This window comes from Candoia aspera, chromosome 7 (assembly GCF_035149785.1).
Source record: "Candoia aspera isolate rCanAsp1 chromosome 7, rCanAsp1.hap2, whole genome shotgun sequence".
NCBI lineage: Eukaryota > Metazoa > Chordata > Lepidosauria > Squamata > Boidae > Candoia > Candoia aspera.
The window spans coordinates 14,813,876-14,841,486 of NC_086159.1; the positions used below are offsets into that span (position 1 = coordinate 14,813,876).

Sequence of the window (27,611 nt, forward strand, 5' to 3'; positions counted from 1 at the left end):
TTTTGACGTGAATTATGAATTTTATTTTTTTTTTCTGGGACCAATTATAGCTGATGGAATAAAAAGAAATTGTCTACACATAGAAGTTACCTGTAAAGTTACATGAAGTATACAAGACATGATTTTCAGCTCATTTCTCTATCAATGGTCAGAAAACTGGAAATTGGAAATAAATGCTCTTTCAGTTAATTGCTGAGTCAGTTTCCTTGAAGACCATGGTTCATCACAATGGTAAAAGTAAATTAAGGCGAAGTGTTCCAACCTTGCAACTGGATTAACAAAACAGATTTTAATTTATAAGTAGTGGCATTTCCTAGGGCCACACTGCTTCAGATTCAAATCCAAGAAGTGTTTTGGAGCATGCAGAAGCGCATCCATAGCACTGTTTTCAACTTTTTAAAGCAACTATCTTTTTCTGGGACACACAGCAATTGTGGAGGGCAACCATCCTATCCTGGGGAAAACCACAACAGCTTTAAAGAGTTGCAGACAGGTCCTCTATTTATACCCCATGCACTCTGAAGCACATGTTTTGAATGAAATCTGAAGCTGCACGGTATTCAACTCTTGGCCTCACGTACATTTTTGCTTATTACATGGAAACATTTCCTTCTTTTGCATTCATCAGAATAGTGATAGGTAACTTACATAATAGGAGTGTATTTTTATAACTAAACTGACACAATAAAGCTGGATGAATGAGAGGGGGCAGGGAATGGATAGGGACAGAGTCACAACAGTAACAGATCACCCAAATGCCTAATGCACAAGGATGAAAAAATAACATTGCCTTTCCCCAAAATGCGTTACACTTTCATCCCTACGTGGGAGGCTTTCATTTCATTTCATAGCTTTGGGAGTTTAATCACAGAATTTTGGGGGCAAGCACTACCCCATGGGGCCTCGAGGGGAACAGAGAGGTGAAGAGGAGCAGCGAAGCACCTGAGGAAGCTGAGATAGAAGGGGAAGTAGCTCATGCTACAGGGCTAGAGAACCTCTCATTCAAGAGGTGAAGGTGAACCAAGAAGCTGCAATAGCAGCTACATAAAGGAATTCTCCAGGGATAACAATTAACTTTTCCATCACCCGGAATTTCCTGATCCAACTTCCAGTGTATAAGCAACCCCCCCCCCAATTTCTTAGATATACTGAGATATTTAAATGTGCAAGGGGCTTTCAGTAATACCCCATCCTTAAAGAAGAAGATCCAGTCCCAGGCCACTAAAACATGATTGTCTCTAGACTTAGCAGTAAACTCATGCCCCATCTTCCTGTCAAGTTACACAGATTTCTCATTAACAGGAGGCATCCCAAACCTTAGTCAATGCAACCCAGTGTGGATTCAGGCCTTATCTCAGAAGAGAATAATAGTTCACTACTTTTTCCTCAATGTCAACACTACACCAACCGCTACAGCCAGGATAGCTACTGCAGCTGCTCCACCATAGAGCAAAAGTGATTTGCCTTCCGGCAAAAGAATGGATTTCTCCTCTCCATCAGGAGACTTTTCTTCAGAATAGCTCTCTTTCCCTAGTTTTGTTTCTTCTTCTGGAAGTTGTATTTTCTCAGGCTTGGGGGAAGCCTTTTCACTTGAAGGGGTTAATTGTTTGGCATATTTACTCAACATCAGAGGTTCAGGTTCAGGATATTCCACTACTCTCCCCTTTTTGTGACACTCAGTAAGTGAGGGTGCAGAGGGACTTAGTCTTTTAATCAGCAAGCTTTCAGCCTCTGACTCTGTTTTTGGCAATGCAGTTGGAGCTTCTGGGAAGCTCAATTTTTTAGCAGTAGTTTGCAGACCAACCTCTGACATTGCTGTCTCCTCAACGCTCTCTTGTATCTCTTCCTTTTCAACATGTACAATATCGGAGTTCGAAGAGTTGTTTTCACTCCTTTCTTCTCCACCTCCATTGCTATCCAAGCTCTTTACTTCTTCAGGATCCATAGCTACTTGCTGCCACGACTCAGGCCCCAACGAAACTGGCAAGCTCTCTGTATGCCAGCTCTGGCTGGCTGACAAAGAAACAGGCAAGCTCTCTGACTGCCAAGATGTTGTTACTGTGGGTGACTCAGGCGGGCTCACCTGGCCTGAGTTGTCACTGGTTAGGATGTAGATGTCATTGCTGTCTTCAGCAATGATTCCATGGTACTCTTCTTCTTCAGAATCCAAACTAAAAACAGTCCCCTGGGGAGGAAAGTAGCAGTTATCAAAAGCATCAGAGTTCAGAACATACCCTTTTAAGCAATATATATTCATTTAACAACTAAAGTAATCTGAAATACAGGTAGTCCTCACTTAACGATCTTAACTGGGACCGGAATTTCTGTTGCTAAGCAAAGTAGCCATTAGGCAAAACATCACATGACCACCCCACTTAACGACAGTAGTCCTAGTTGCAGTTGTTGGGTGAGGACTGCACCGACTTTAGGTGAGGACCTTGAGCTTCTCCCACCCTGTGCAAACTGCCGGCTCCGGTGACCTCCCTTTGGCAGACTAGTCTCTACAGCCCTGCCGTGCTTCTGTCTGCTTCAACTCCCCCCACCCCTCATCTCCCCATCTCCACCCTTTTGGCTACCTTGCACTCTGTTGCTGCCACCTACCCCTGCCACCCCCCATTCCCCCAGATGACCTTCTTCTTCCTCATGCTGCTGGTCCAGGATCCGGGCACTGGGTGAGAGTGCGGCCCTGGGATGCACATGGTGAGCGTGGTGGAGCCTTGTCTGCAAAGGGAGCTCACTGGGCCCAGCTGGGGAGGCGGCCACGGAACGGAGCTGGTGGAGGAGGCAGGGTGGCAGTGCAGGCAGTGGCTCCCCAGGCAAAGGCAATGGCCAGCCACTGCCCGCACCTCTGCCCTGCCTCCTCCACTGGCTCCGCCCTTGCCCAGTGCCTGGATCCTGGGCCAGCAGCAAGGGGAAGAAGATGGCGAAGGTCAGCCAGGGGTGGCAGGGGTAGGTGGTGGCAGCGAAGTGCAGGGTGGCCAAAAGAGCAGAGACGGGGGAAGACAGGCAGATGGGGGGAGCTGAAGCAGAGGGAAGCGCAGCAGTTGTAAATGCAGGCCAGTTGCCAAGCACCTGAATTTTAATCATGTGACTGCAGGGGCACTGCAACGACCAGCATTTGCACTGCAACGGCCCGCAACTTTGAGGACCAGCCATAACTACCATTCGTTCAGCGCCACTGGAACTTCGAATGGTTACTGAGCAAAAGGTCGTTAAGCAAGGACTACCTGTATAACTAATTGACTTTTAGTGCAGGAGCACTTAGTAGCATTATAACCAAGTTCTGAGTTAATGAACAACTTAAAACAAAACAGTGATGTTACTACTGAGTAAAAAATCCAGACAATTTATATTCATAGAGAAAGTGACAAAACTTGAAACATCTTTTTATGGTTATAGTGCATTTGTGCAAACTCCATGGTATGGAGTTTAAATTTAGGAATAACTTATTTATTCTATTTATCTCAATACCAGATTTCCATATCCAATCATGTTTTCATTCTATTTACTGATCAACGCATTTGAAGAGTTTCAATGGATAACAGAGAATTAGGGGGAGGGAATAATAACAGTCAAATGCTTTAACTGAAAAGACAAAAGCAGATTAAGTATTTGAATCTCAGCACACAGTTTCAGAAAAGCTAGGAACATAGTTGGATTGGTTAGAAGTATTTTGGTAGAATTTAAAGCAACTGTGTCTTTTCCTAAGCTTGCAAGGCTGCGCTCCTCTGTTTATATGCAATCCTGGAAAAAAAATTGTATAAGATATTCCCAATACATGCTATGTGCATGCCTGCTCATGGTCCAAATTGCTGTTTCCTCCACAAATTCAGGTCTTTGCACAGCTCTAGATTCTAGTATCTTCCAAAACTAACAATAATTTGGAGGTTAAACAACAACAAAAAGTAACAATAAGTATTTTCTATTTATTTTTTCCTGGTTCTAGAAACCTATCATAAAATTTCATCATAGTTTTAAGAATTTTAATTTACTTTGTTCGAATTAATAGAACTTAAATAATTATTATGCCAACATAGAAAAATAAGCTAAATACACAGACTATGCAGTCTGGTTTGCAGTCAGGACAGAAACATTCATCCATTATCCAGGGAAAGCTCTTAGAACTTCCACTGATGGCTGCTTTTCGCATCTATCCATCTGCACTAATGGAATGTAGCACATCCAGACAGTTGCATTAGGACTGGCCAGCAGCCATCCAGAAAGCATTTGTTTGTAAATCCCCAATTGTTCTGTTTCTGTGATCGAGGTGTCATATGGGCTGAATAGCTTGATAGTGAAAAGTACACGTTATTCACTCATGAACGGTTCCTTTTCCTCTGCCCCCTATGTGTTTTTAGGCTGGCCTGCTCTATTCCCCCCTGCTTCAGCACAGAAAAACATAAAACAAGTGGAGTGCACAGCGGCATTATAACTGTAAGGTTACCCTGTGGAAAAACGTTGCCACCTTTCTCTCTGCTTCAGGACACAATGTGGTTAGATTCCCCTATCAGACATTACTTATTATAACTGTGGAAAAGCTAGAGGTCAGAAGAAAACTGAGGAGGGATATGGATAACACATCAGAAAACCCTTTTCCTAGAGGGGATGTTCTATCACTCTCCTTTCTGGAATCAGATGTGCCTGGGCACCAGATTCATCCTTCTCAAGAAGCAAATGTTCCATAGGGTAGGGATAAAATTACCACTATAACATTACCTTGCTAATTTACAGCTTCATATAAATAATTTGTGTACATAAATCTACTCACTCTTTTAACTCCATATATCTACTGTACTGAAATAGAGTATTGCTATGAGGCAGCTTAAAAACAGATTAATTTTTCAGTAATACTGCTTATGTTTTGAAATAGATAATACAATCCAATATCCCTAGAAGAACAATATAGCTAATTCATTTAATTGTTGCACATTTAAGGAGTCAAGTTCTCAGGAAAATAGCTTTTTACCACACTAGTGGGACACAGACTAGAAAGAAATGGAAAAAATATATATTATTCTAATTTTAAAAGGACTGGGCATCATGCTGCCATTCTTCCCCTTCCCATCCCCACCCTCCATTTGGGAAAAAAAAGGTAGTATTGTATATGATATAATACTTGTCAACATATATATTTACTTAGAAACTAATTACCACATTTCATTTGTTGATGGGATCCCAGCAGACTACATTTACTGCAAAACCCTCTCTCAAAGTAAAACGAGTACTGTCAAGAGACATGGTGATAAAATAGACTTAAGGGTAACTATCACACACACCCATTCTATTTGCAGATTTCATGGCAAGAAATTGAAGAAGGTAAGGATGGGCACACAACCACCCACTCCCTATAGGTATAGTATATCCTACAAAAAGAGCTTCTATAGGCAGTTAAATTTTGCTAAGGAAACTAGGGCCTTTTCTACACAAGTATGACTAAAGTTTAGAATATTAAAATATGTGTACGACAGATGTGCATGAAACACAGAGCTGAGTAATGTAAAGCAAACTGTTTTCTGGAGCTCACAGAAGGAAGTTATATAGTTCTTCCATTTCAGCTAAAGCTGCATCACAGGCTACAGGATCCTTTTATAAGTATAAAATGAACCAGACTGCAGGCTCTTTAATGTCTCTGAGGTGCCAGTAAAATAACATACTGCACCTAAACATGCCCACAGCGGTGTTCCTATCTACCAAATGCATCCAATATCTGTACACTGAACGCTTAACAGAGTTCAACTGTAGCTACTCCTCCTCCTCAACATCAGGAATTGACTATTAGCAAGAGCCAGAAGATCAGATGTGGGTCATACCCATATTTTTACATAATCATATTGTTGTTATTTTATATCCTATATTATTTATTTATTTTTCTATCCCACCTTTATTATTTTTATAAATAACTCAAGGTGGTGAACATGCCTAATACTCCTTCCTCCTCCCATTTTCCTCACAACAACCCTGTGAGGTGGGTTGGGTTGAGAGACAGTGACTGGCCCAAGGTCACCCAGCCCGCTTTCTGGCCTAAGGCGGGACTAGAACTCTACCACGCCTGATTGGCTCTTGGGCTAAGAGAGAGTGACTGGCCCAAGGTCACCCAGCCGGCTTTCATGCCTAAGGCGGGACTAGAACTCTCAGTCTCCTGGTTTCTAGCCCGGCGCCTTAACCTCTAGACCAAACTGGCTCTCCTCCCTGTTACAGCTTACGCTTATATTTTTACCTCATAGTTTTATGGTTTTAGTATTATTGTTAATCAAATTTCTTTATAAAAAATTGATGTAAATGCTCAGGGCAGGTAACAAAGCATACATATTGTATTTTTAAAAAGCCTTCTGCCAATCCTATCTCATGTTGCCTTATTAGAATTTTCTAAACAATTTTAGAAGAATTGTAGTCAAGAATAAAAGTGCTAAACATCAGGCAGATATAAATTCATTTAATATTTGCAATTTGTCTTACAAGAAACCAGGATGTTTTCACCTAAAATCAGACTGCACAAGAAAGCCTAAGCTATAAAATAGGCTTCTTTCTATCAAATAAAATACATTAAACTGATTAAAATCCACTATATTCCATTTTAAATCAGTGTGGTAAAAGAAAGTGCTACACAAATAGGTCGACCACTGAAAAACAGGAGTATCTGTTGGTAATATGTAGTATAAAAGATTTCAAATAAAAAGCCAGGTTTTATACCAATTGTTTCATATCAATATACCAATTTTCCTGAAATAAATACATTACCACAGCTAAATTAAATCTAAGTGTACATTGTTTTTACTCTATTATTAAACACATGCTCCACCATGTATAAATATCTCCAAAGTACATTGCTATTCTGGTTTAGCATTACCTCTAACGGTTTTTGCTGTGTCATTCAGAGTCAAAATCTTGAAATATTAAGTCTCAAAAAAAGAAAAAAGAAAAGTACTATTAGAGCCTGGAAAGCAATACGGGTAGAAATAGGAATCAAATAATCATGGTTCAAGTGGAGAGTAAATTTTCTCCATATATTTTAATCATTGGAATTTGCAACATAGCTGTTTACCAAGCTTAATTTTAGAACCAAAAACCTAAAATAACATTCCATATTTAAGAATCAACCACAGAATCATGTACCAGTGAAAGAATCTATGAACTGAACATATATGCAAAAGCAAAGAATTATGCACTGCCAATTCAAGTTTGTCTTTTAAATTCAAATAGAGGTTAAAAGTTCCAAAAATTTTAGCGATGCAAAGATCTGTAAAGCAGCACAATGCACAAGTAGATAGCTGATGGTAGAATAATGTTCAAGCAACTATAGTTAATCATCATCCCTCCTGTGATAATTCTCACATGTCCTTTTCCAAGTCTGTGCACGTTTGGAAATAAGGAAAAGGGTGGCATTTTAAGCATATACCACTTCAGTAGAAAAATCTTACCCAAGCTGACTGTTCCTACTCTGTAGTTTTCCAGGAGACGCTTCTGATGAAACAGATGCAGCAAACAAGAAGAGAGAGCAGACAGAGGAAGGGAAAGGGAGTGTACATCCATCAGTCTGTGCCTTTAATACTGCTTTGGGGCATCTGTGAAGCTAAGCTGCTGTCAAATTAGAATTGACATTTTTAATTTAACCCAGGGGAAAATACTAAACTTTTCCATTTCTAAGCACTGCTTGGAAAATAAGCTTTGTCTATGAAAACCCCAAGGAGCAGGTCTCTACTTTATTAAAGACATACATTTCACCCCTGAAAATAAATGTACACTACCTTAAGAGAAGCAAGCAAGAAGAATCATGAGTCAACAAAAATCCCTCTCTTTCTGAGCCTTTTAAAATGTATACAGTGTTTTGTAACAGAGTGGATTAGTGGACACATTAATTTAGGTCGATAGCTACTGCTTACATAGGCATGACTGAATTGCAACTACATCTCCATTTCCCTTCATACTGTAGAAATAGTTTAAAAACCTTAATGCAGGTTTATCCTTATTGCTGACTGTTTCCCACTCTTTATGCAACTGTTACCTCAGTTCAAAAAATTAAAAGTAGAGCATTTCAGTATAAAGAAACTGATTACAAAGAGAACGAAATGTGTATACTGTCCTTTTTTGTAAGCTGGTGCCAATTTTATTTCACCTAGTATTCTTCCCTTGTCAATAAAAATTATTTGGGCATGTGAAAAGTGCTTCTAGAAATAGACTTATTTATTTACTTTTTATATCATCACACTTCCAACAGACTCTTGGTGGCATATAGCATGAAACCATTTAATGAAATGCAAAATAAATTTTACAGCATGCATCATAAAATACCAAAAATGATACTATCATAGGCATCTCCCAATGAGATCTAACTATTAAAAGCTCTTCTGAACAGCATTTCTGATCACCCAGGAGAAAAGGGTCTCAGGGGGCAGACTACTTCAGATAGTAGGGACCACCAATGAATACAGTCAGCTTCTGCCCCCCTTCTACTGAATCTCTTACTGAGAAGAAACCTGCAGCTTCCCCCACATGGGACATGTAAACTGAACAATTATGTTGTGTTTCAAGATGGCCCTTAAGGTACTTGTGTGCCAGGCCATTTAGAGCTTCCTAGGTCAAAAATGGCACTTTGAACTGTACCTGGAAACTTACTGATAACCAATGCAGAACCTGTAACACTGTGAGAAGCAGTTCTCACCCATCAATAAGTGAACTACTGCACTTTGTACCAACTGCAGCTTCCTAGTAGAGCATACTGAAATAATCTGTACAGAAGGAGACAAGGTGACAAATCACTGTTATCAGGAAAGGCCATAACTTGAAATATCAGGCATAGTTGGACAAAAGTCCCTCTAGCCATGGCCTCCACCTATATATCTAATAATAGCTGAGGGTACAGATCAACAACCTCCTGTGCTGTGGGTCTGCTCCTTTAGAGGGAGTGCTACCCCATTCACAGTTACCAATGGAGCAGACAGAGAGTTGGATGGTTTTTGCCTAAACAGCAACTCAGCCTTGCCTGGATTCAGCTTCCCCTAGCTTCTTCTCATTCAGACCCTGACAGCCCCCATACGATGGGTCAAAACTTCCACTGCATCACTGGCCTGGCCCAAAGTGGAAATGTTATCTAAGTAAATGTTAAAAAGTAGCAAGAGAAAGAAGAGCCCTACAGCAATCCACATTTGGAACAATCTCCAAACCAACTTTTCTCCTCACACCGCCTACAAAACTCCCACTTAGGAAGGAACAGAACTACTACAAAAGCACCACCACTAACCCTCATAGATAGTCCAAAAAGGTAGCGTGGCTAATGGTATCAAAGGTCAATGAGAGGTCCAAAAGGTTCAGTGATGACAGTCAATTTAGAAGGACTGACTCCACTTTGGATTGGATTGAAGCAAGACTTGCTTCCTTTTTCTACTCCAACACTACTTTCAGTGTTTCTAAGTAGAGCTCTTAGTTTAGAGTTCTAATTTACAGATGACTTTTAGCAAAACTATTTATATGCAACTGAAAAAAGCTTTGAGTAATTATTTCAAAAATTCTGTGAAGCAGTTTATTTCCTTGCAAGCATCCAACATTTTCTTCTCATATAAAATGAAACCTTATAATTTCTTAAACACAAGCTCATTAAAGTAAATCAAAACCATCTACCAGCCACAAAATGAATATAGTGTAAAACAGATTAAAAACATGTATTCTTCCAGTAAAACTTTTCTTCTTAGAGCAGTTAATAATGTCAAATATATCCAGCATCAGAAAAAAATATTACCACTTCAGTTCTTTCATTTTCCCAGCGTAGTTTCACAATTAGTACTATCATGCTAGTTCTTCAGCTTCTGTAGTTGAATTTTATGCCTGGTTAGAAATAATGGATGAATGAATGGTTCATGGTGATAATATTGGAAAAAATATCCATATATTTTTGCTGCAATGTATGGATTTCATATTGGAATTATTCAATTTGTGTTTCTGCATGGTTAACAATACAAAGTTTATTAATCTAGAAATGGGACTACAATTGCTTACTTGTTCCTGAGTTTTGCTGTGTGCTACGTTGCATCATTCAACAAGCAGAGACCAAGATATAGGGTTATTCCAGTTCAGAACCTCTTGATAAATGGCTCAAGACTGGATATAAACAACATATGGTAAGGCATGGGCAATACAATGTGACAGACAGACTTGAAGATTAAGGACTGTTTGTGTAACCTATCTCAACCAATGTTGAGATGAGCAAGTTATATGGCTACGGATGAGCCTATCAAAGGATTGAAATTCTGAGGAATGGACTTGCAGCCTAGGCCAAAAAGAAAAGTGACTTTGGCTTTTTTTGACATGAGCCAGAGGATCTCCACCATTTGAGGTTTCACTAACACGTGTCTGAGTCTCTCAAGATTCCACACCATCCTGCTCCAATCTTCATTTTCATATTTTGTCAGATCATTGATTCTGCTGGCCATTCAATTGAGTCCTGCACCTTGATAACTTTAATTTGGATTTTACTGAATAACATAGAACTACTAAGAATTCATAGTTTAGTTTCATTCAGTTATTTTCATTTATTCCTGAGTGAATTTGCATTCACGTTAGACTAAGTAAAATTTTAAATTGAATTTTGTTTCTCTCTGGTTTGTTATCATTACTTGCCACTAAGCCAAAAAAGGGGAGCTCAGCAGGGAGTTGATGCTTGAATTGGACTTTTATGAGAGAATGAAAGAAATGTGTTTGGAGCTGATAACAGCTTGCTTACTCATCACCTTTCCAGTCAACTAAATTTGATAAACTTGTCCAGCACTCTAAGCCCAAGCGTGATGGTAAGATCTGTGTGCCTTGTTTATGCTTTGGCTCAACCGGCTCCTTATCTTACATCCATAGGCTGGAACAGATGCAAATCAAGAGCTGAACCCAGTACCTTTGGAAAAGGACTATCGGTAAGTACAAGACTAGGCTTGTGAGACCACAGCTTTTCTGGAGAGTCAGTCTGACTTGCTGGGCTATCCATCCCAGTAGACAGCCAGTTCATAAAGACATCATGCAACCTTGTGTTTGAGTAAGTGGATAAGCACTGAGGTTTAATAATTAAATACTCAAAGTAATTATAAACATTCCTAACTTCTTAGAAATAGAATGCTGTAAGTTTTCATGAGCAGCTATGTACTATAGCACAGATATAAATAATATATATATATATAAAATACAGAGGAATGGAAAAAGGCCTGCCAGCCCATCAGAATGAGTTATCTTATGGAGGATATAATGGGACAAGGACCCATTCACACATCTTAATCGTTTAACCAATCTATGGCTAAAATGCCTTGCAAGTGACCCACACTAGATGACTTCTCCAGCATGTCTCCTCTTATAAACAGCTGATGAAATAGAGCTTTGAATTACCCATTCCCGATTGGGCAGCAATTAAGTGTATCATCTAACTGCAGAACGATACTATGTCCAGTAAGTTTGTTTAATGCTAAATTGATTATGTGCCATCCAAACAGATTTTCTCCAGAATGATCTGTCCCTAGCCTGGTCCTTCAGGTCTTCCAAAAGTGAACCCTAAATTAGTCTACTGCAAACCAGAGCATGATTTGCTCCTGTTGGAAATAGTGTATAAATGCCCTGCATTTATATTGGAAGCTGCATCTCTCCAGCCATTTGTGGAAGGACCTAGCAGATATTAGGGCTGCTAAAACAGTATATTGGCTGCCTAATCATTTAATAGTTAAATATAACATAAACATACAAGCAACCCAAAAGTTGTATTTGCCTACCGAAAGCAAACTGAAAAGGTAACTTTCATTAAATTCAAAACCTCAACCATAGCTGGATATATGAATCCTGCTTCATTCTTCAAGTGTAGTTCAAAAAATGAAATCTAAGTAATTTGTTACACAAAGGAGCGGGGTGAAATGAGAGAGAAATGTCACACAAATCAAGTAGAACATAGCCTACATAATAGCATACTCTTATTAAAATCAAATATATAAAGAGATTATAAAACTACTTGGAAATAATTTCACTAATCCCAGATTAACCCTGTTTAAATCTGGTATTGTTCTGCCTCCCAGTAAGGAATAATCTGAATGCCTTCAGTTCAACAACTTTTGCAAAAATAGAAGAGAAAAAGGAGGAAATGGACTGTATGTTTTAAGCAGGCTTCATTATACATTCCACATTACTTTCAAATAACATTTTAAATGGAACATTTCTTGCAGAACAATGAATATCCAGCTTTTAAAAGGGTAAACTAATTTCCTAATACTTACTGGTTAATAACATTGAGGAAGTAACACGTTATGATACTTAAAAGAAAATACAGTTACACCAAATTGTTTTCTGCTCAGATTGGTATAGATACCAAATAAGGGAGGAAAACTCCAGAAATCATCAATCAAATAAAAAATAAAAATAAAATAAAAAGAATGTATAGATTTCATCACATTCACAAAAGTTTAGTATAAGTGGACACAGTGGAATTGCTTCTTGCTGTACAATAGTTGAAATCTTCTTCCAAAAACCAAAGATTAGATTAAACTCCACAGGAAAAAAACATTTATTTAGGAATAAACATTGCCTCATGCAAAGACCAGTGAGAATTTTAAAGCCAGTTTTAACAAAACCTTTCTCTTTGATCATTCTCCACCATTTCCTAAAGGAAGGGTATATGGTTTATCACTACTAAATATTAAAGCCATTGTTGCACTAAAATAAACATATCTGAATCTCTCATTTCAGATGGAATACATAGTCAAATATTATCTGCCTTACCCATCCACCTTGCTGGATGATATAATCTGAAGCATAATCTTCAAGGTAGGTAACTCCAAAATTCAGAAGTGCACCAAGTGGTTCTTGGCCCCGTTTAGACAGCTCTACCAAGAATTGCTGAAGAATCACTAGGGGCACTAAAACCTAGAGAGAGAATAATGACCAGGAACTGCAGCACTCTGGATTAACAACAGGATTTTCTACATTTAAAGCATACTTGCATGAAGAAAAGCCCATCAAAAACATACATATATTACTTATAACGGGAGCAAGTTAATACCATAACATTTTCATATCTTTAAGAGTATTAGAATAATACTCAATTGAACACTGGTAAATTATTTTATTATTCAGTAGGCTACTTTATCTCATAATAAGTTCCTTCAGTCATTGCTTATCAAGATTAAGTTTTGGGTTTTTTGCTTTTACCTATCTCAAAACTTCCTCGAGACACTTGTTTTGAGTTTTGCCGGATTATTGGGTTGAAACTAGCCTCCCTAGGATTACTAAATGAAAAGAAGGGTAGGGCTGCCATCTGATCAAAATACTAGTGATACCTTAACCTAAACCTCTAGATGACTTCTCCAGCAGTTTCATGAAGAACAAAATGAAACAATATTCCCCAAAAGTTCCTTCATTTGTTTTCTATCCTTAATACATTGAGGTGGAAGCTACAGCCAACTTACAGCTTCCAAGTCAGAAAGTAATGCAATTATTACTTCGTTGATAGCAGACTGCAAGCCTTGCCTTAAAAAAAAAAAACACCTACTGGAATCAAACACGACTTTCCAGGATCATCATTTTTAGCCTGTATTATTGATTTCTGTTTAACCTTCATATCACACTACACTACTCCAATGTCTTCAAGCCTGACATACATGCATTAATATGCTCTGTAATCAAGACATATTAAATATGTAGAGTAAGGTACTTACTCAATAAGTTATTTTTCTCAATTACTAGTGAATGGGAGTTGTCTCATCGAAGACGTTACTGAAAAGGAATGAATCACTAGCTAGCCAAGTTAAAAGGAACATGGTTCATCTGTTAATGTCTGGTTTAATTTAACCGTTTTTGTAACACTTCAATATGGCTTCTTCTCTTTTCCTTCCTTCCCAGCTACATCTTCCCTTACTTCATCTCTATCCATTTTTATTCCCCCTTTTCTCTTCATTTCCCTGTGCACCTACCCATTCCTCTATCTCCATTCTATTTTTCTTTTTCTTTTGCTGTTTCCACTGGAAGGATGGTGGAGAACTTGTGCATGGGTACCTTGTATTTCTATATATGAGAATGGCTTGTATGTGTCAAGACAACAGTTGATGTATGTAGGCAGAAACCAATATATTTCATAAATGATGTACCTTACTAACAAACAATTATTTTTTATTAACATTTATTTATTTGATTTGCTTGTTTTGTTCTGGCCGTGTATATTTGGGGGGGTGCTTTCTGCTGGGCAGACACGCACACACACATGCACACACATTCAAGTCCACATGTGTAAATCTGTCACAGACTTATTTGCAGGGAGTGGGGATCCCCAGGACTGGTTATGACTGAAGTTGGCAACCCTATGTTGACCAGGTAGAAAAGGCATTGCATGGGAATTTTTTGTATTTATATACTGTGTCTGTGTATATCTCCTATTACTTCTTTTGAGGGGCATCTGAAAAACAACCCTGAATTAAGACAATTGGATATAGCATGCTCAAGTAATTCAACTGACACTGACTCAATATCCACTAGAAGGCAATTTTAAAAAGTGTGCTGGTCAATACCTTGCTCCATCCACTAGCATGACTTGCTGCTTCCTGAGTCCTCTCTTTGTATTCCTGGTAATTCACTGGCCTGAATGAGAGAAACCACAAAGGAAGATAGTGAAGCTAAGGAAAGACAAAATTGTAACTTATTTTTCATTATTTCTGCACATTACTAAACTGACTACATTGACACAGTCAAAAAGGTCAGAGTAAATTCTTTGGTTTCAACAAGTTGATCCAACCTATTAACAGCATTAAACCACACTACTGATTATAAAAATTGTACAAATTTTGAAAAGGATTTTCTCATGAAGCAAACAGCAAAAACATAAAACTTCGTTAACCACAATTTTGCCATGACTATGCCTTGAGCAAGTGTCAGCTGCCCTCCACTCATAAACACACACAGTCAGAAACATTAAATAAGTAAAATTTGTATCCCACCATTGATATACAGAATTCAGATCTGTTTTTAACTTCATAAACCCTTCTGTGAAATAAGGCTACAATGACTTCCTAAGGAAAGTTAAATAGTTCACAGGTGTCCTTTCACACTCCTTAGGAAAAATTTGGAAGATTCAAATTGTTTTTAATATATGGTTTCTTACATAACCTAGATTGAATTAGCTACAGTACAGTTAAAATCCACTATGGTTAATATTCACTCTGGTTAATGAAAAATCAGCTTCAAATTGCGTATTCTGAAGCTGGTTTACTTACTTTCATCAGAGGAGTTGTTAGCCAAATGTTTCTGGTTTGTATGATAAACCACAGATATTAATACAGTTTAATTATAGTGGCAAACCATTTTGAACTCCTCCAAGCATATACATTTTTATTATAAAACCTGATACATTTCTTGAAGCAACTTAAGCAACTTAATTTTATTTCTAAATTAAATGTGGTGGGATAGCTAATAAAATTAGCTATCCCACCACATTGCTTTCAAGATTCTCACAGAGTAACCATTTCACAATATACTCTAGAATCTTCCCAAGTTACCAGTATCACACGCTTCCCTGTTTGAATGTAGGGACATTTCCCCACCTCTAGTTCCCCACCAATTTATCAATTTTCTCTATAATACAGAAATGTTTGGCCAGACCAACAGCAAATTTCTTCCATACTGTAGAATGCAATTCATTTTGCCCTGGGGATTTAAACTCATTCAAAATAAACTGGCATTTCTTGACTATATTTCTGTCCACTTCAAATTTCAATTCTACCTCCTCATCCTAACCTCACATACTCCTGTGGGAGAACACCAAACCAAACTAAGTAATTCTGAGACAACAATTCCATAATACAGGAAAGTTCATGAGTGAATAAAGATGTTGCAGTTACAATTCAATCTGCATATGGAAATATGTTTTTTGTTTATTCATTTAGTCGCTTCCGACTCTTCGTGACTTCCTGGACCAGCCCACGCCAGAGCTTCCTGTCGGTCATCAACACCCCCAGCTCCCCCAGGATGAGTCCGTCACCTCTAGAATATCATCCATCCACCTTGCCCTTGGTTGGCCCCTCTTCCTTTTGCCCTCTACTCTCCCTAGCATCAGCATCTTCTCCAGGGTGTCCTGTCTTCTCATTATGTGGCCAAAGTATTTCAGTTTGGCCTTTAATATCATTCCCTCAAGTGAGCAGTCTGGCTTTATTTCCTGGAGTATGGACTGGTCTGATCTTGCAGTCCAAGGCACTCTCAGAATTTTCCTCCAACACCACAGTTCCAAAGCATCTATCTTCCTTCTCTCAGCCTTCCTTATGGTCCAGCTCTCGCAGCCATATGTTACTATGGGGAACACCATTGCTTTAACTATGCGGACCTTTGTTGTCAGTGTGATGTCTCTGCTCTTAACTATTTATGGAAATATGTAGGTTTGTATAAATTTGCATGCATCCTCTAGAGACCCAGGCCACACCAAAAGGAATGTGTGAACGTAACATGTGGATTAATATATATCATGTATACTACAATATATACATACTATATATCAGACGTTTCCTGCTTAGGGTAATCAGTAAATCAAGTTGTTACCAATTTAAATTCCACCATTTCAGTAAGTCTGCTTTAAGCACAACTAAATCTGGATTCAGCTAACTGAACCACAGTGTGATGGCTCTCAGCTCATGGCTTGGCACTGCCTTCTTCTGGAATATTCTTCCAGCTTCCCAGTCTAGCCTATTGTTGAGTGATCTCCTGGTGATCTCTCCTCTAACTGCTAAGCAACTCTGACTTCGCTTAGCTGTTCTAGCTCAACCAAGGTCAGCTAGGTGCTGCATCAGTTGTAACATTAAATTTAATAGGTCCACTCCTATGAAATAAACAATGTTTACAATGTAGGCTAGTGTGTGTCCCAGATTATCTGAAGAGTTCCCTATGTTTAATTATAACATACAGTTGACAGCATTAAATGAAATATTTAGCTCTATGTTATAATAAAGTCTTGCTGTTTTTCCAACATAGGCTTTATGAAATACTACAGAATATCACTTTCAGCTGTGATGAAAAGTATTTTTCTGACCAACTGTATCTTTTGCAGAAATTCTTCTAATTTATGGAGAGAGGGTTACAGTACTTCTTTTTAAAAAAGGTTCCTAGAAATAAACAATTTATGACGTCCATCTCACTAAACCTAGTATACCATAGCACACCTTGGTGAGATAAATAAATTTCCACTTATGCTGCACAAGTGATGATCCATATTATACAACAGCCACTGTATCAAACACAAGAGTCAGGCTTTTCCTGTCTTCAACAGCGTAAGTGGCTCACAGGAAGTATATATGTTCATCTGAGAGCTGTTAAGCAATTGTACATTATATTGTAAATTGCACAGAGCCGTTTGGAATTGAGCAGAACATAAATTAGTGTTTCTTTACTCTAGTGACAATATCAGACAATAATGCTATTCTGGTTTATTTATGCATCTGATTCTAAATGAACAATGCTAGTAGAGAATTACTGAAGTCATTTTTATGACAAATAACAGATCACTATAAAAATGTATTGATAAAACTACTTAAACACTTTATCATTTCTTAAATTTTACGTTTCATGATCTTAAAGATATCAGAGAAATCTCAACTGTAAATCTCCCTGTGCCACATTTGGCTCTACAGTTACTTTCCGGGCTGCAAAAGCTCTTTACAGAAGACAAGAATTTTTTTTCTCAATCTAAAAAGACTAGAGTAAAACTCAAATACTTTTTTTCAAACTGCTGCAGTCTGAACTTCTATATACTGATGTACCTAGGTCACAGAGTGAGATAAAATGGAGTTGATTTGGTAAGGCCAATACAATTGTATAACAGAGAGGAATGATCACATTTAGCAAGTTACTGTAATGCTTTTTATCACATTTACATTCATATTATTAACAAAATGAATGCTAGGAATGTATTTTATAATATCCCAGTTTTACATATTAATTTGAGAGAATGTAGTGAAGTTACCCATTTCCTATCATTAACACATACTGCTGACTTACATTACAGCATGTTCTTTGCTACCTCAATGCTATTTATTATTTTCTACCTGATATCTTATTAAAGATCAGGAGTGTTCCCACTATGAAAATAGGGAAGCAGTTCCAATAGGAAAAGCACACCCAACATGTGTTTGGCAACAGTTGAGATTCCTAAAATACAGAGATATCAGTATTAGCTCTGTGGCACTATAGTACAGCATCCAGTTTTTAACATTTGGGATGAAGGATTCAAATCTGACCAGTATCTAATATGAATAATAACCTTTTATTTTGTTGGCCATTGTGGTGTAAATAGTGCATCTGAAAGAATTTGCTTTCTCTGTGTTGGATCAAAATTCCAGGCTTAAGTAATAGAAAACTGCTAGTTCACTTCCTACAGCAATCAGCAAGCACATACGTTTGAGAACAAGTCAATTGGGGTGACAAAAAGCTATAGCAAAATTTAGTCATATCAGCATTATCAAAATTGTGAGAATTTTAAGAGCAAGTACCTTCCTGCTGAGCAAAGCAAATGAGAACTCACTTGCTAAGTAGGATCTCTAATGCCTTTTCAAGAGGTTCTTTCAATTCTTGGAATACCTTCTCTCCAAGATGGGCTAAGCATTCTTCAACAGAAGTCTCTGGGTTTGCAGGACTAAATACTGGAGATGTGTGGCAGTCAAAGCCAGTTGTAGTGAAAGCTGAAAATAAACAGCAGAGAGTCAGTTCATGTAGGATTTAATATAATTAGTGAAAATAATCAATATGCATAAAAATAGGAATTCATTAAAATGTCTACAGATGGTCCTCGCTTAACAACCATTCATTTAGTGATGGTTCAGACTTAACGACGCTGCTGGAAAAAACCAACTTACAATTGGTCCTAACATTCTTATTCAAATTTTGTTACTTATGATCGCTGTATCATCCTGTGGTCACATGATCGCCATTTTTGACCTTCCCGGCCAGCTTCTGGCAAGCAAAATCAATGGGGAACTGCGTGATTTGCTTAATGACCACATGGTTTGCTTAACAACCACAATGATTTGCTTAATGGTCGCTTCGCTTAGCAACCAAAATTCTGGTCCCAATTGTGGTAGTTAAGCAAGGACAACCTGTATTATTATGAATACAGCTCAGGAAGAACACAATAAAGGTACAGAAGAATCAAAGGCAACCCATCATTTAGTACTAAAATAAATAGAGTGAAATAATACTTAGGATTTCTATTATTATTCCTGCCCACTCAACCCCCAACAAAAATTATCAAAACAGGAAACCATATTACATTTAAAACTTGTTGGATTACACCTTTATGCCAAACATTTGAAATGCTGCGATTAGCAAGGTAATGAGTGGTCAAATATTGCTAGTGATCTGCTTGTTTTAACAGTCCTTCCTCTGGGAACAAGGAAAAATTATAATATCTTTTCATAACATGAGTAACACAGGAAGAAAAGTACACCAACATGTACAGACCTTCCAAAATTTCTTCATCAAGACGCTTCAATTCTTCCTCAATTTCTGCTTTAACTTTCTCCAGGATCTCCTTTTCTAAAGCTTGTGAGACCATAGACCCTTCCGTTACTGAAAAAAGGCCCAAAGACGAGCAGCAGAGATTAAGCGCTATTACACATATTTATACTAAAGCAAAAATACTCCATTTTGTCATAAATGTAGAAAGGTAAGACTGTGTACTTAGTACATAGAAGAATCCAAGCTAGGTTTTCAAACAGTAAAGCATATACTGATGAAAACTAATCATAAAGAACAATACACCTATAGCTGAATACTTTGTACATTTACATTAATAGGACAGTGCTGTAAATATATATTTAATAATAGGAACTGGAAGAAAATTAAGAGAGATCAAAGTGACCTCTTAGGTTTCAGTACTTATAAATACCTGCCAAGCTGATTTTTAATTTCCTGGAATATTAATTCTTAGAATAGTTTTATTTACAATGTTTGCAAAATTTTTAAATATTGCATATTTAAGTTTATTATAAATTGCTATGACCATTTAAAAAGAAATGTAAAGTAATATATAATCTGAAAATTAATGTTGCAAAGTTATTATTTCCTAACTTGATTTTTCTTTACATACAGCAATACGTCTACTGTCTTAAACATTAGATGACCTTTTTCATGTGCTTCTTTCTTCATTCCCTAAACTTACATGTTATGGAATGTGACAGGAAGATAAGCATGTCACAATTACTCTATTATAACATGGACAGATTCTCTTAAGTTTATCTGCCAAGATTCAACAATATAGACAATACCTATCATTTTAACTTAGACTAATAGCAGTATCTAGATTAGAGTACTGTGACACTGGAATCCTGGCAGGAACTTCTATGTTTAATTATTTCCAGTTTAAACAAGCGAACAAAACAAAAAACAACCACTTTATCTGAATTGTTGCACTCTTTTGTATTAGAATTTCAAATACATTAAAAGGATGAACTAATCCACAGATTTCCTAATTGAAACAAAAATATTGATAGATGGACTTTTTTTTTTTAATGTTAACAAATTGGAAACCTCAATTTAACAGACTAAGATTTAGCAGACTTCACATGCAACCAGCAAAATATCTTCCTAGGCTTTCCTTAAAATAACGGACAAGTCCATTATATCCGAAGTAATACAGATTCTGAAGTGTTAAATGTACTTTATTCACGGTGATTGGCTATTTGCATGAGTTATGCGTGAATGATACATATGTTAAAAAGATGTATTTTCGTATTCAACAAGTATTTAGAACAATGGACACTTCACATGCCAAATAGCCCTTTAAACTAAGTTTCAGTTAAAACTGGGTTTTTATCCACTGTATTGTCAATGGATAAAAACCTAACAACAGATGGTATGGCAGCCTAGACTACACCTTGGTATAGCAGCCTACACTAAATGGCTTCATGTGGTATATTCTAAGTATAAAATAGTCTACGTTCTTATGATTAATTGTAATAGTAAACAAGGAATTATGGCAGAAAAAATAACTGAATGGATCTTTTCCATTCAAGTATTTTTTCTGTCACCATTCCTTATTTATCACCTTATCATGACCAAACCAGAAACACTTTTGTTCTGTATACATTTAGAAATAGCAAATAAGATTTAGTTTAAATTGGTGAAGAACTTGGTAAAAGTTGGTAAATTAATATATAGAACAATATGCCCTGTTTCAAAGGGATTATGAAATTTCCTCACTCTAGAGCAGTAATACAGTAATATTCACGTGTATAATACTGTCCATAAACCTGAAAATGAACTGTTAATGTTCCAGAACCATTTGGTGGTTCAGATATACAAAATATATATTAAATGTAATTTTTTCTATTAAAGTTAATTATTATTATTACCATAACCTATTTAATAAGTTATGCATTATTCATGTATTTAACATTTAGAATTAGTATTAAAAATTATTTTGAGGACCAGTCCCAATGTGCATGAATTACATCATATAAAAGACAAACACTCTGAAATACATACAATATTACTTAATGAGTTAAAAATATCAATTACCTACCCTTTTTCTCAGCACCAGATTTTGGTATAATACCTTATCATTTAGTAAAACAGTGTTCACATATTACATTTTAAGAATACTTTTTAATCTCATTTATTATATATTTAACTGCAACTGAACTGAATCTCTTACCTTGAGTTGACAGAGAGAGCTGTTCCTGAGGCTTTTCTTGTGACAAGAGACCCAAGTAGCTGAGGACAACATATTTTGTTTCATAATGAAAACCTACAGGGACAGCAGTAGAGGATGCCATTGAATTGGCTTCCAAAGATCCGTAGGATTATGGTCCACGTAATGTTATCTTCGTTTTTTAATCTAAATAAGGAAAAATATACATTTTAATTTTTTTAATTTACAAACATTCGGGTTATTTATACAACCACAATTATATCAGCACACATTTATTATTGTACTGCTGGTTCACATATCAACATAAATATCTGAGGAAAGAAAAAGTCATATAAACTTTATAGCAAGTTGACAAATTTATCATTACATATTTTATTTATTTATATATCAAATTTATAGGGCTGCCCATCTCACAAGAAGTGACTCTGGGCAACATACAACAATATCTTAAGATTACCTCACTTGCTAACAGTACTTGTGAAAAAAGATCTTGGAATAGCAGAGACTGCAAACTGAATATGACTCATCAGTGTGACAATGGTTTAGAAAAAGTAAATGCAACGTTAGGTTGTATTAACAGAAGCATAATTTATTCTGCATTGGTCAGACTTTATTCTATTAAGTCCAAACTAACTGGAAGTTTAGAAAACGGCAAATAAAAAGAGTCCCCCTTTGGGGGGAAATGGGCGGTGACAGAAATGTGAAATATAAACAAACAAACAAATAAATAAACAAACAAATAAATACTTAAAAAAAAACCCAACCAGGGAATGTTTAGCATTAAGAACACTGAGTGGGATACGATAGCACTAAATGAAGCCACACAGAAAGCCAAGATCTCTTCTCTATCATCCGAGAACGCAAGACATGAAATAATGGATTTAAGTTACAGGAAGTTGAATATTAAGAAAAATATCCTAACAGAAATATCGATTCAGCTGATGAAATAATTGCCCAGAGAGCTGGAGCATCCCTTCACTGCATATGTTCAATCAGGGGCTGGACATCTACTGGTCATAGATATTTTAATTTGGATTCCTGCATGGAATATGATGGTGTAAACAGCTCTTTTGAACTCTACGATTCTATAAAATCCTCTATAGGTTGACACAGAAAAAGCTTTACTAAGCTTCTTGCCCAAATAACTTAAGAAATTTCATCACATATTTCTATTTAGAAATGGTAAAACAAAATGACAAATAGTAAGAAACTCTCTTTTTCATGTTTACCACTTCTAATATTGATACTTTCTTACTGTGGTTTTTTAACTGCAATAACATGAAATACAGAGGTAAGAACTGGAAAGAAATGTGCATTCAGTTCAAAAAAAGAACACCAAAAATAGCCTTCTTGAAAATTAAGGAATAACTAGAGATCTGAAATGGTCCTTGGCAAAGAATCCTAGTGGATTCCTGAACTTGGAGACTTGTACCTGCACCACCCTCTGAAATAATACTTGATTACAGAAATTGTTATTATGTTGCGGTCTTGCAGGCAATTAAAGGTCTTTCCCCACTTGCATTTCAACACAATACAAACATTTCCTAGTGAGTTATATTTTGCCAAGTTTCCATGTTCTTCCTATCCTCAACCCTGGTAAGTTATCTTGTAGTTAGAAGTATTGGTTTTAAGAGTTTTCCACTTAAACCAACAGCAACCAGTGACAATTTCAGGATGCACACAATCTGCGATGCTTCGCCACTGATGACACAGTTATATGACCCATAAGGCGTGGGATGACTCCAACCTATTGGTCACTTTGAGCTTGTCTGTACATGCCTGCATGTCCTCCTCTCCTTAGGTCTTGGGTGTTCCTTCTCTGACCCATTCTTTCTTCTTGTCCCTGGTATGGGCACAGAGGGCACAACTGCCACTTCCACTGTATCTGGCAGTCCCCCACAGCCTGCTGATCAGCAACTGGGGGAGCTGCATAGGAAAGCCACCTCTCTGGTCAGGGTTTGAGAAGGCTGACTCTCCCCCTTTACCAGCAATCAGCTGTCTGGTAATGCTGGTTTAGGCACTTTGTGCAGCTGATAAATTGCAACCAGCTCAAGGATCACCTAGTGATTTTCTTTTCTTGAGTGAGGATCTGTTGAGCTTGTGTTTTCGGTGTTCTCAATTGACATTGTTGTTGCTTGGAGCATAGTATGTTCAGCCTAACTTCCTGGACTGCCCAAATTTACATTTTAAAAAATCCTGATATTATATTTCAAATCTCTAATTAAACAAGTTGATAGCACAACATATTTCAATAACAAATATCAGTCTATTGTTCAAGTTATTTTGGAATTTTTTAAAGATAAATCCAATCTGGACATGATGTTTGTCATTCTATCGTCTGTACTATTTTTCAGAAACTGTCTTTAGATGCAGACGTCCCTGCTGTAACTTGTACAATAAAATATGCAAATAATTTGTTCAGCTGTCTTTAGTTAGTAATAAGTTTGCAATTTTAATGCTCTCTAGTAAGCCCTGTTTTCTTTTCTAACCCTTAAAGCAACTGTATCTTTTTCTGGGAATGTGTAGCTCTCCTCCACAGCTGCAGTGCAATCCCAAGAAAAGGAGTGGGGCTGTTTTAAGGAATTGCAGAAGATTAACATGAGTGCTCAACATGGTGCAAAGCACCTTTTTGCCTTCAAATCCAAATAGGTACATACTCCTATTGATGATTATGCCTGAATCCATTGTTACCGACATTACTATACATACGCATCATATACAAAATCATTACAAGTTTTGAAAACCTATTCACATACTGTATATTTCTGAGACATCTTTTATATCAATATGTTCTCAAGTGCTATCGCATACACAGTTACAGCAATGTTTAATGCTGAAGAACAATGTAATTTTAGAGAGGCAATGGGACTTGCTAGCAGGCAACTTTCAGGGGATTGAGGACTGCAGATTTGACTTCTCACCCAGTCTCTGAAACCGTTAAAACTGAAATGTAGTAAAACATAGTCACTGAGCTTGCAGTAAACTAAAATCTGAAACTAAACAATATACCTAAGACTGGAAGAATTACAAACACCTTCTGATTCTCTCATCTCAGACCATGCAAAAGCCATGTAAGACAGGTCTTTATTACTGCAAGGACTAGTCCAGTCAGTTGCCAGGATTCAACACTGACTCAAAGGCATGCACGTACAGACACACACAGTTAACTACTTCATGACATACAGGTAGTCCTCAGTTAATGACAGCAATTGGGACTGAAATTTCTGTCGCTAAGTGACACAGTCATAAAGTGCAATGTCATGTGACCACATCGCTTAGCGATGGAAATTCCAGCACTTCCAGTTGCTGTTAAGCAAATCATTGCGGGTCATGAAGCAAGGACATCACATGGTCGCTTTTTGCAACCTCCTGCCAGCTTCCCCATTGACTTTGTAGGAAGCCGGCAAAGATGGTTGCAAATAGCAATCATGTGACCGTGGGACATTGTGACATTGTAATCACAAGCCAGGCACCAAGCACCCAGATCATGATCACGTGACCACAGGGATGCTGTGATGGCCGGAACTTCAAGGACTGGTTGTAAGTACCACTCATTCAGTCCCATCCTAAGTTCGAATGTCACTAAAAAAGTGGCTGCTAAGCAAGGACCACCTGTATTAATTGACTGTATTAAAGGCATTACCCTATGGCTTTTGGATTTTAGTAAATTCAACAATGCTATCACCTATGCTTTCCAAGAAAATACAGTACCTGTCTGTCATGTCCCACATAAATCACAAAATCAGAATGCTATTGTCACCAGACCTTGAAAGTAAGCAAGTAACTTGATTTTATGATGTAACCCCGTCATTTGAATTTAAACCAAAAATCATAATCAGTTCGACATCTCCAGATGTTGAAAGTGATTCTAATATCCAAATAAATTACAATTACAATAAGTGAAAAAAGTTACCAATTGCTAAAATAATACTCCAGTCAAAGAGCTCTGCTATCTTCTAGTTCTCAGCTCAATAGCACATATAATTTTCCTGTTAATATATGAAGCAAATAATTAACACCACAGAACTTCACTTTTCCTAAAGCTATATAATTACACTAATTATTTTATTGCCTAGATTATGAAGCAGTATGAGATAGGTAAAAAAATCCCTTTAATGTCTAAAGGCATCAGTTTAAATATGTCAAACACTTTCAGCTTAGAAATCTATTGCATGTTTTACAATCACTGGGCATAATATAAATTTAGGGACTACAAGCTTTTAGAGGTGGTGGACATATTTGGAAATTTGAGAAAGTGTTATGAACAATGTTACAAAACAGGTACCATAGGGGAAATGGCCAATCACAAAAAATCCATTTACAAGAAAGAAAGTATATGAAGTTACTTCCCACCATGCCTCTAGTCTTCTAGGATGCTCTTTATTATTTTAACTTGCCTCTTTTCTATTAGGTGAGCTTACTGTGCTACAGACATGTATCATTTTTATTTTTTAAACAGGAGCCCGGCCCTCATTCAGTTCAAAACTTTACACTCACATTCAGTTATCAAGGCAGGAACAGAAGTCCTATTAGCTCTTATTCCTTTTTTTGCCCACCCAAATTTTTGCCTGCCAGTGAGTTTTGTGCACCAACTGAATATGCTCAGTTATTTTGTCTGTCTTGTGCTTTCTTCCCGCCAACTGGGTTAGAGTTATGGTAGAAAGTGACGAAGATGACCTTGATGGAAATATGAAAGAACTGTTATTTAGAACTGAAACTTTTTTTTTAATCCAGAGCAATGAGATAACATTCAGAAGTGGCTCAGGCAGAAATCTCCATAATTCAGAGGAGGAGGAGGAAATACAGCACAATCTGACTTGCAAAATTCTGTTATTATAACCATTCTCAATAAAAGTAGTTTTATCCTTCCTGTGGAGTTAATTTCTTAGTCTGGTTTACCTGCAGGTATTGATTAAAGGTTGACAATTACCTCTGCAAATGTATGTACTCCCACTATAATCACAACAGATATCGCACCAATTGATTATGTCTGCAGCAGGCAAAAACTTTTTGGACACAAGATTTTTTAACCCTTGTGGCAGGCAAAACAGGAACAAGAGCTGTCCTATCAGCCCACACAGTGGACAGGACCCCTGTAATCAGATCATAGGCCATGCACCCCCTTTCCACGTTGCTCCCTCCCCTTTTCAATGGAGCAAGGCACTGGGTCCTTCCACAGCCCACAAGTGTTGTTCCGCACAGACACTGCGGGGCGGGAGGATCAGCCTGCCCTTCACAGAGAGGCCCTCTGAAGGCGCCAGGCCAGGCCAAGTTCCACCTCCTGCGGCCAAACGCTGCCCCCACCCTCAGAACAGGTCCGTGACTACTATCCCCATGCTCCCCAGCTACCTCTGAGGAGACTGGGCCATACAAGAGATGAAAGGAAGCGTTTGGGAGGGGGAAAACGGGAAGGGAAAGAGAGAGAGAGAGAAGGGAGCCCCCTCAACACACCCATATATCAGGGTCCCGACCTCTCACCGCGGCCTCCCCCTCCCGCGTCAATTGTTCCCCCCTGCGCGCGCAACTAACCGCCCAGCCCCCCATGGCACGCGACCAAGAGGAACCACGCGCGAACGAACCCTGAGGCTGCTTTTTCTTCCATTCCCCTTTTGGGAAGTGGGGGGGAAGGGGTTTTCCTGTCTGTTCGGCTTCTTTACCTGAGTCTCGCGAGGATAAGACCAAAAAAAAAAAAAGAGGAAGAGGTCAAAGCGAGGGAGGGCGCGCGACGCTCCCTCGAAAGTGACCCTTGCCGCCTGTCGGTGCTGCGCGCGCAACAGCAGCCCCCGCCTCCCCGTCACTCCTCCAGAAAAGCAGCTGCCGTGGCCGCCATGCTGGGCGAGGGCAGAAGAAGGCATTTGAAGGCGGCGGGCGCGCACGAAGGCCTATGACGTCACCGGTAGCGTCGCGGAGGAGGTGATTAAGCAGATTCACGCCGGGGGCTCGGCCGAGCGAGAGGTTTTTCTTCCTTTGCGATCAACGT

The 27,611-nt window shown here is 37.9% G+C and overlaps 1 protein-coding gene across 3 annotated transcripts; it reads right to left on the reverse strand.

Annotated features, from left to right (window-relative positions):
• Positions 1–27,405, reverse strand: BCL2L13 (BCL2 like 13). 3 transcript variants are annotated; one of them, XM_063309288.1, is made up of 7 exons: positions 27,289–27,403; positions 21,635–21,817; positions 19,441–19,548; positions 18,506–18,662; positions 14,514–14,583; positions 12,733–12,876; positions 1–2,185 (listed from the first exon to the last, which is right to left on the reverse strand). In XM_063309288.1, the coding sequence occupies exons 2-7, from the start codon at positions 21,753–21,755 to the stop codon at positions 1,376–1,378; spliced, it is 1,410 nt and encodes a 469-aa protein (XP_063165358.1). In that variant the 5' UTR covers positions 21,756–21,817; positions 27,289–27,403; the 3' UTR covers positions 1–1,375. The 3 variants fall into 3 exon arrangements, with proteins under 3 accessions (XP_063165358.1, XP_063165359.1, XP_063165360.1); XM_063309289.1 differs by lacking the exon at positions 27,289–27,403 and adding an exon at positions 27,211–27,268; XM_063309290.1 differs by lacking the exons at positions 1–2,185; positions 12,733–12,876 and having other exon boundaries at positions 14,508–14,583; positions 18,474–18,662; positions 27,289–27,405.
• Between the last annotated feature and the right edge of the window lie 206 nt (positions 27,406–27,611).

Coding starts and splice junctions, on each gene's coding strand:
- BCL2L13 (XM_063309288.1), bottom strand. CDS start 21,755: ATGGCATCCTCTACTGCTGTCCCTGTAGGTTTTCATTATGAAACAAAA. Junction 14,584..18,505: donor TTAGAGATCCTACTTAGCAA/GTGAGTTCTCAT, acceptor TCTCTCATTCAG/GCCAGTGAATTACCAGGAAT. Junction 12,877..14,513: donor ATGCTAGTGGATGGAGCAAG/GTATTGACCAGC, acceptor TTCTCTCTCTAG/GTTTTAGTGCCCCTAGTGAT.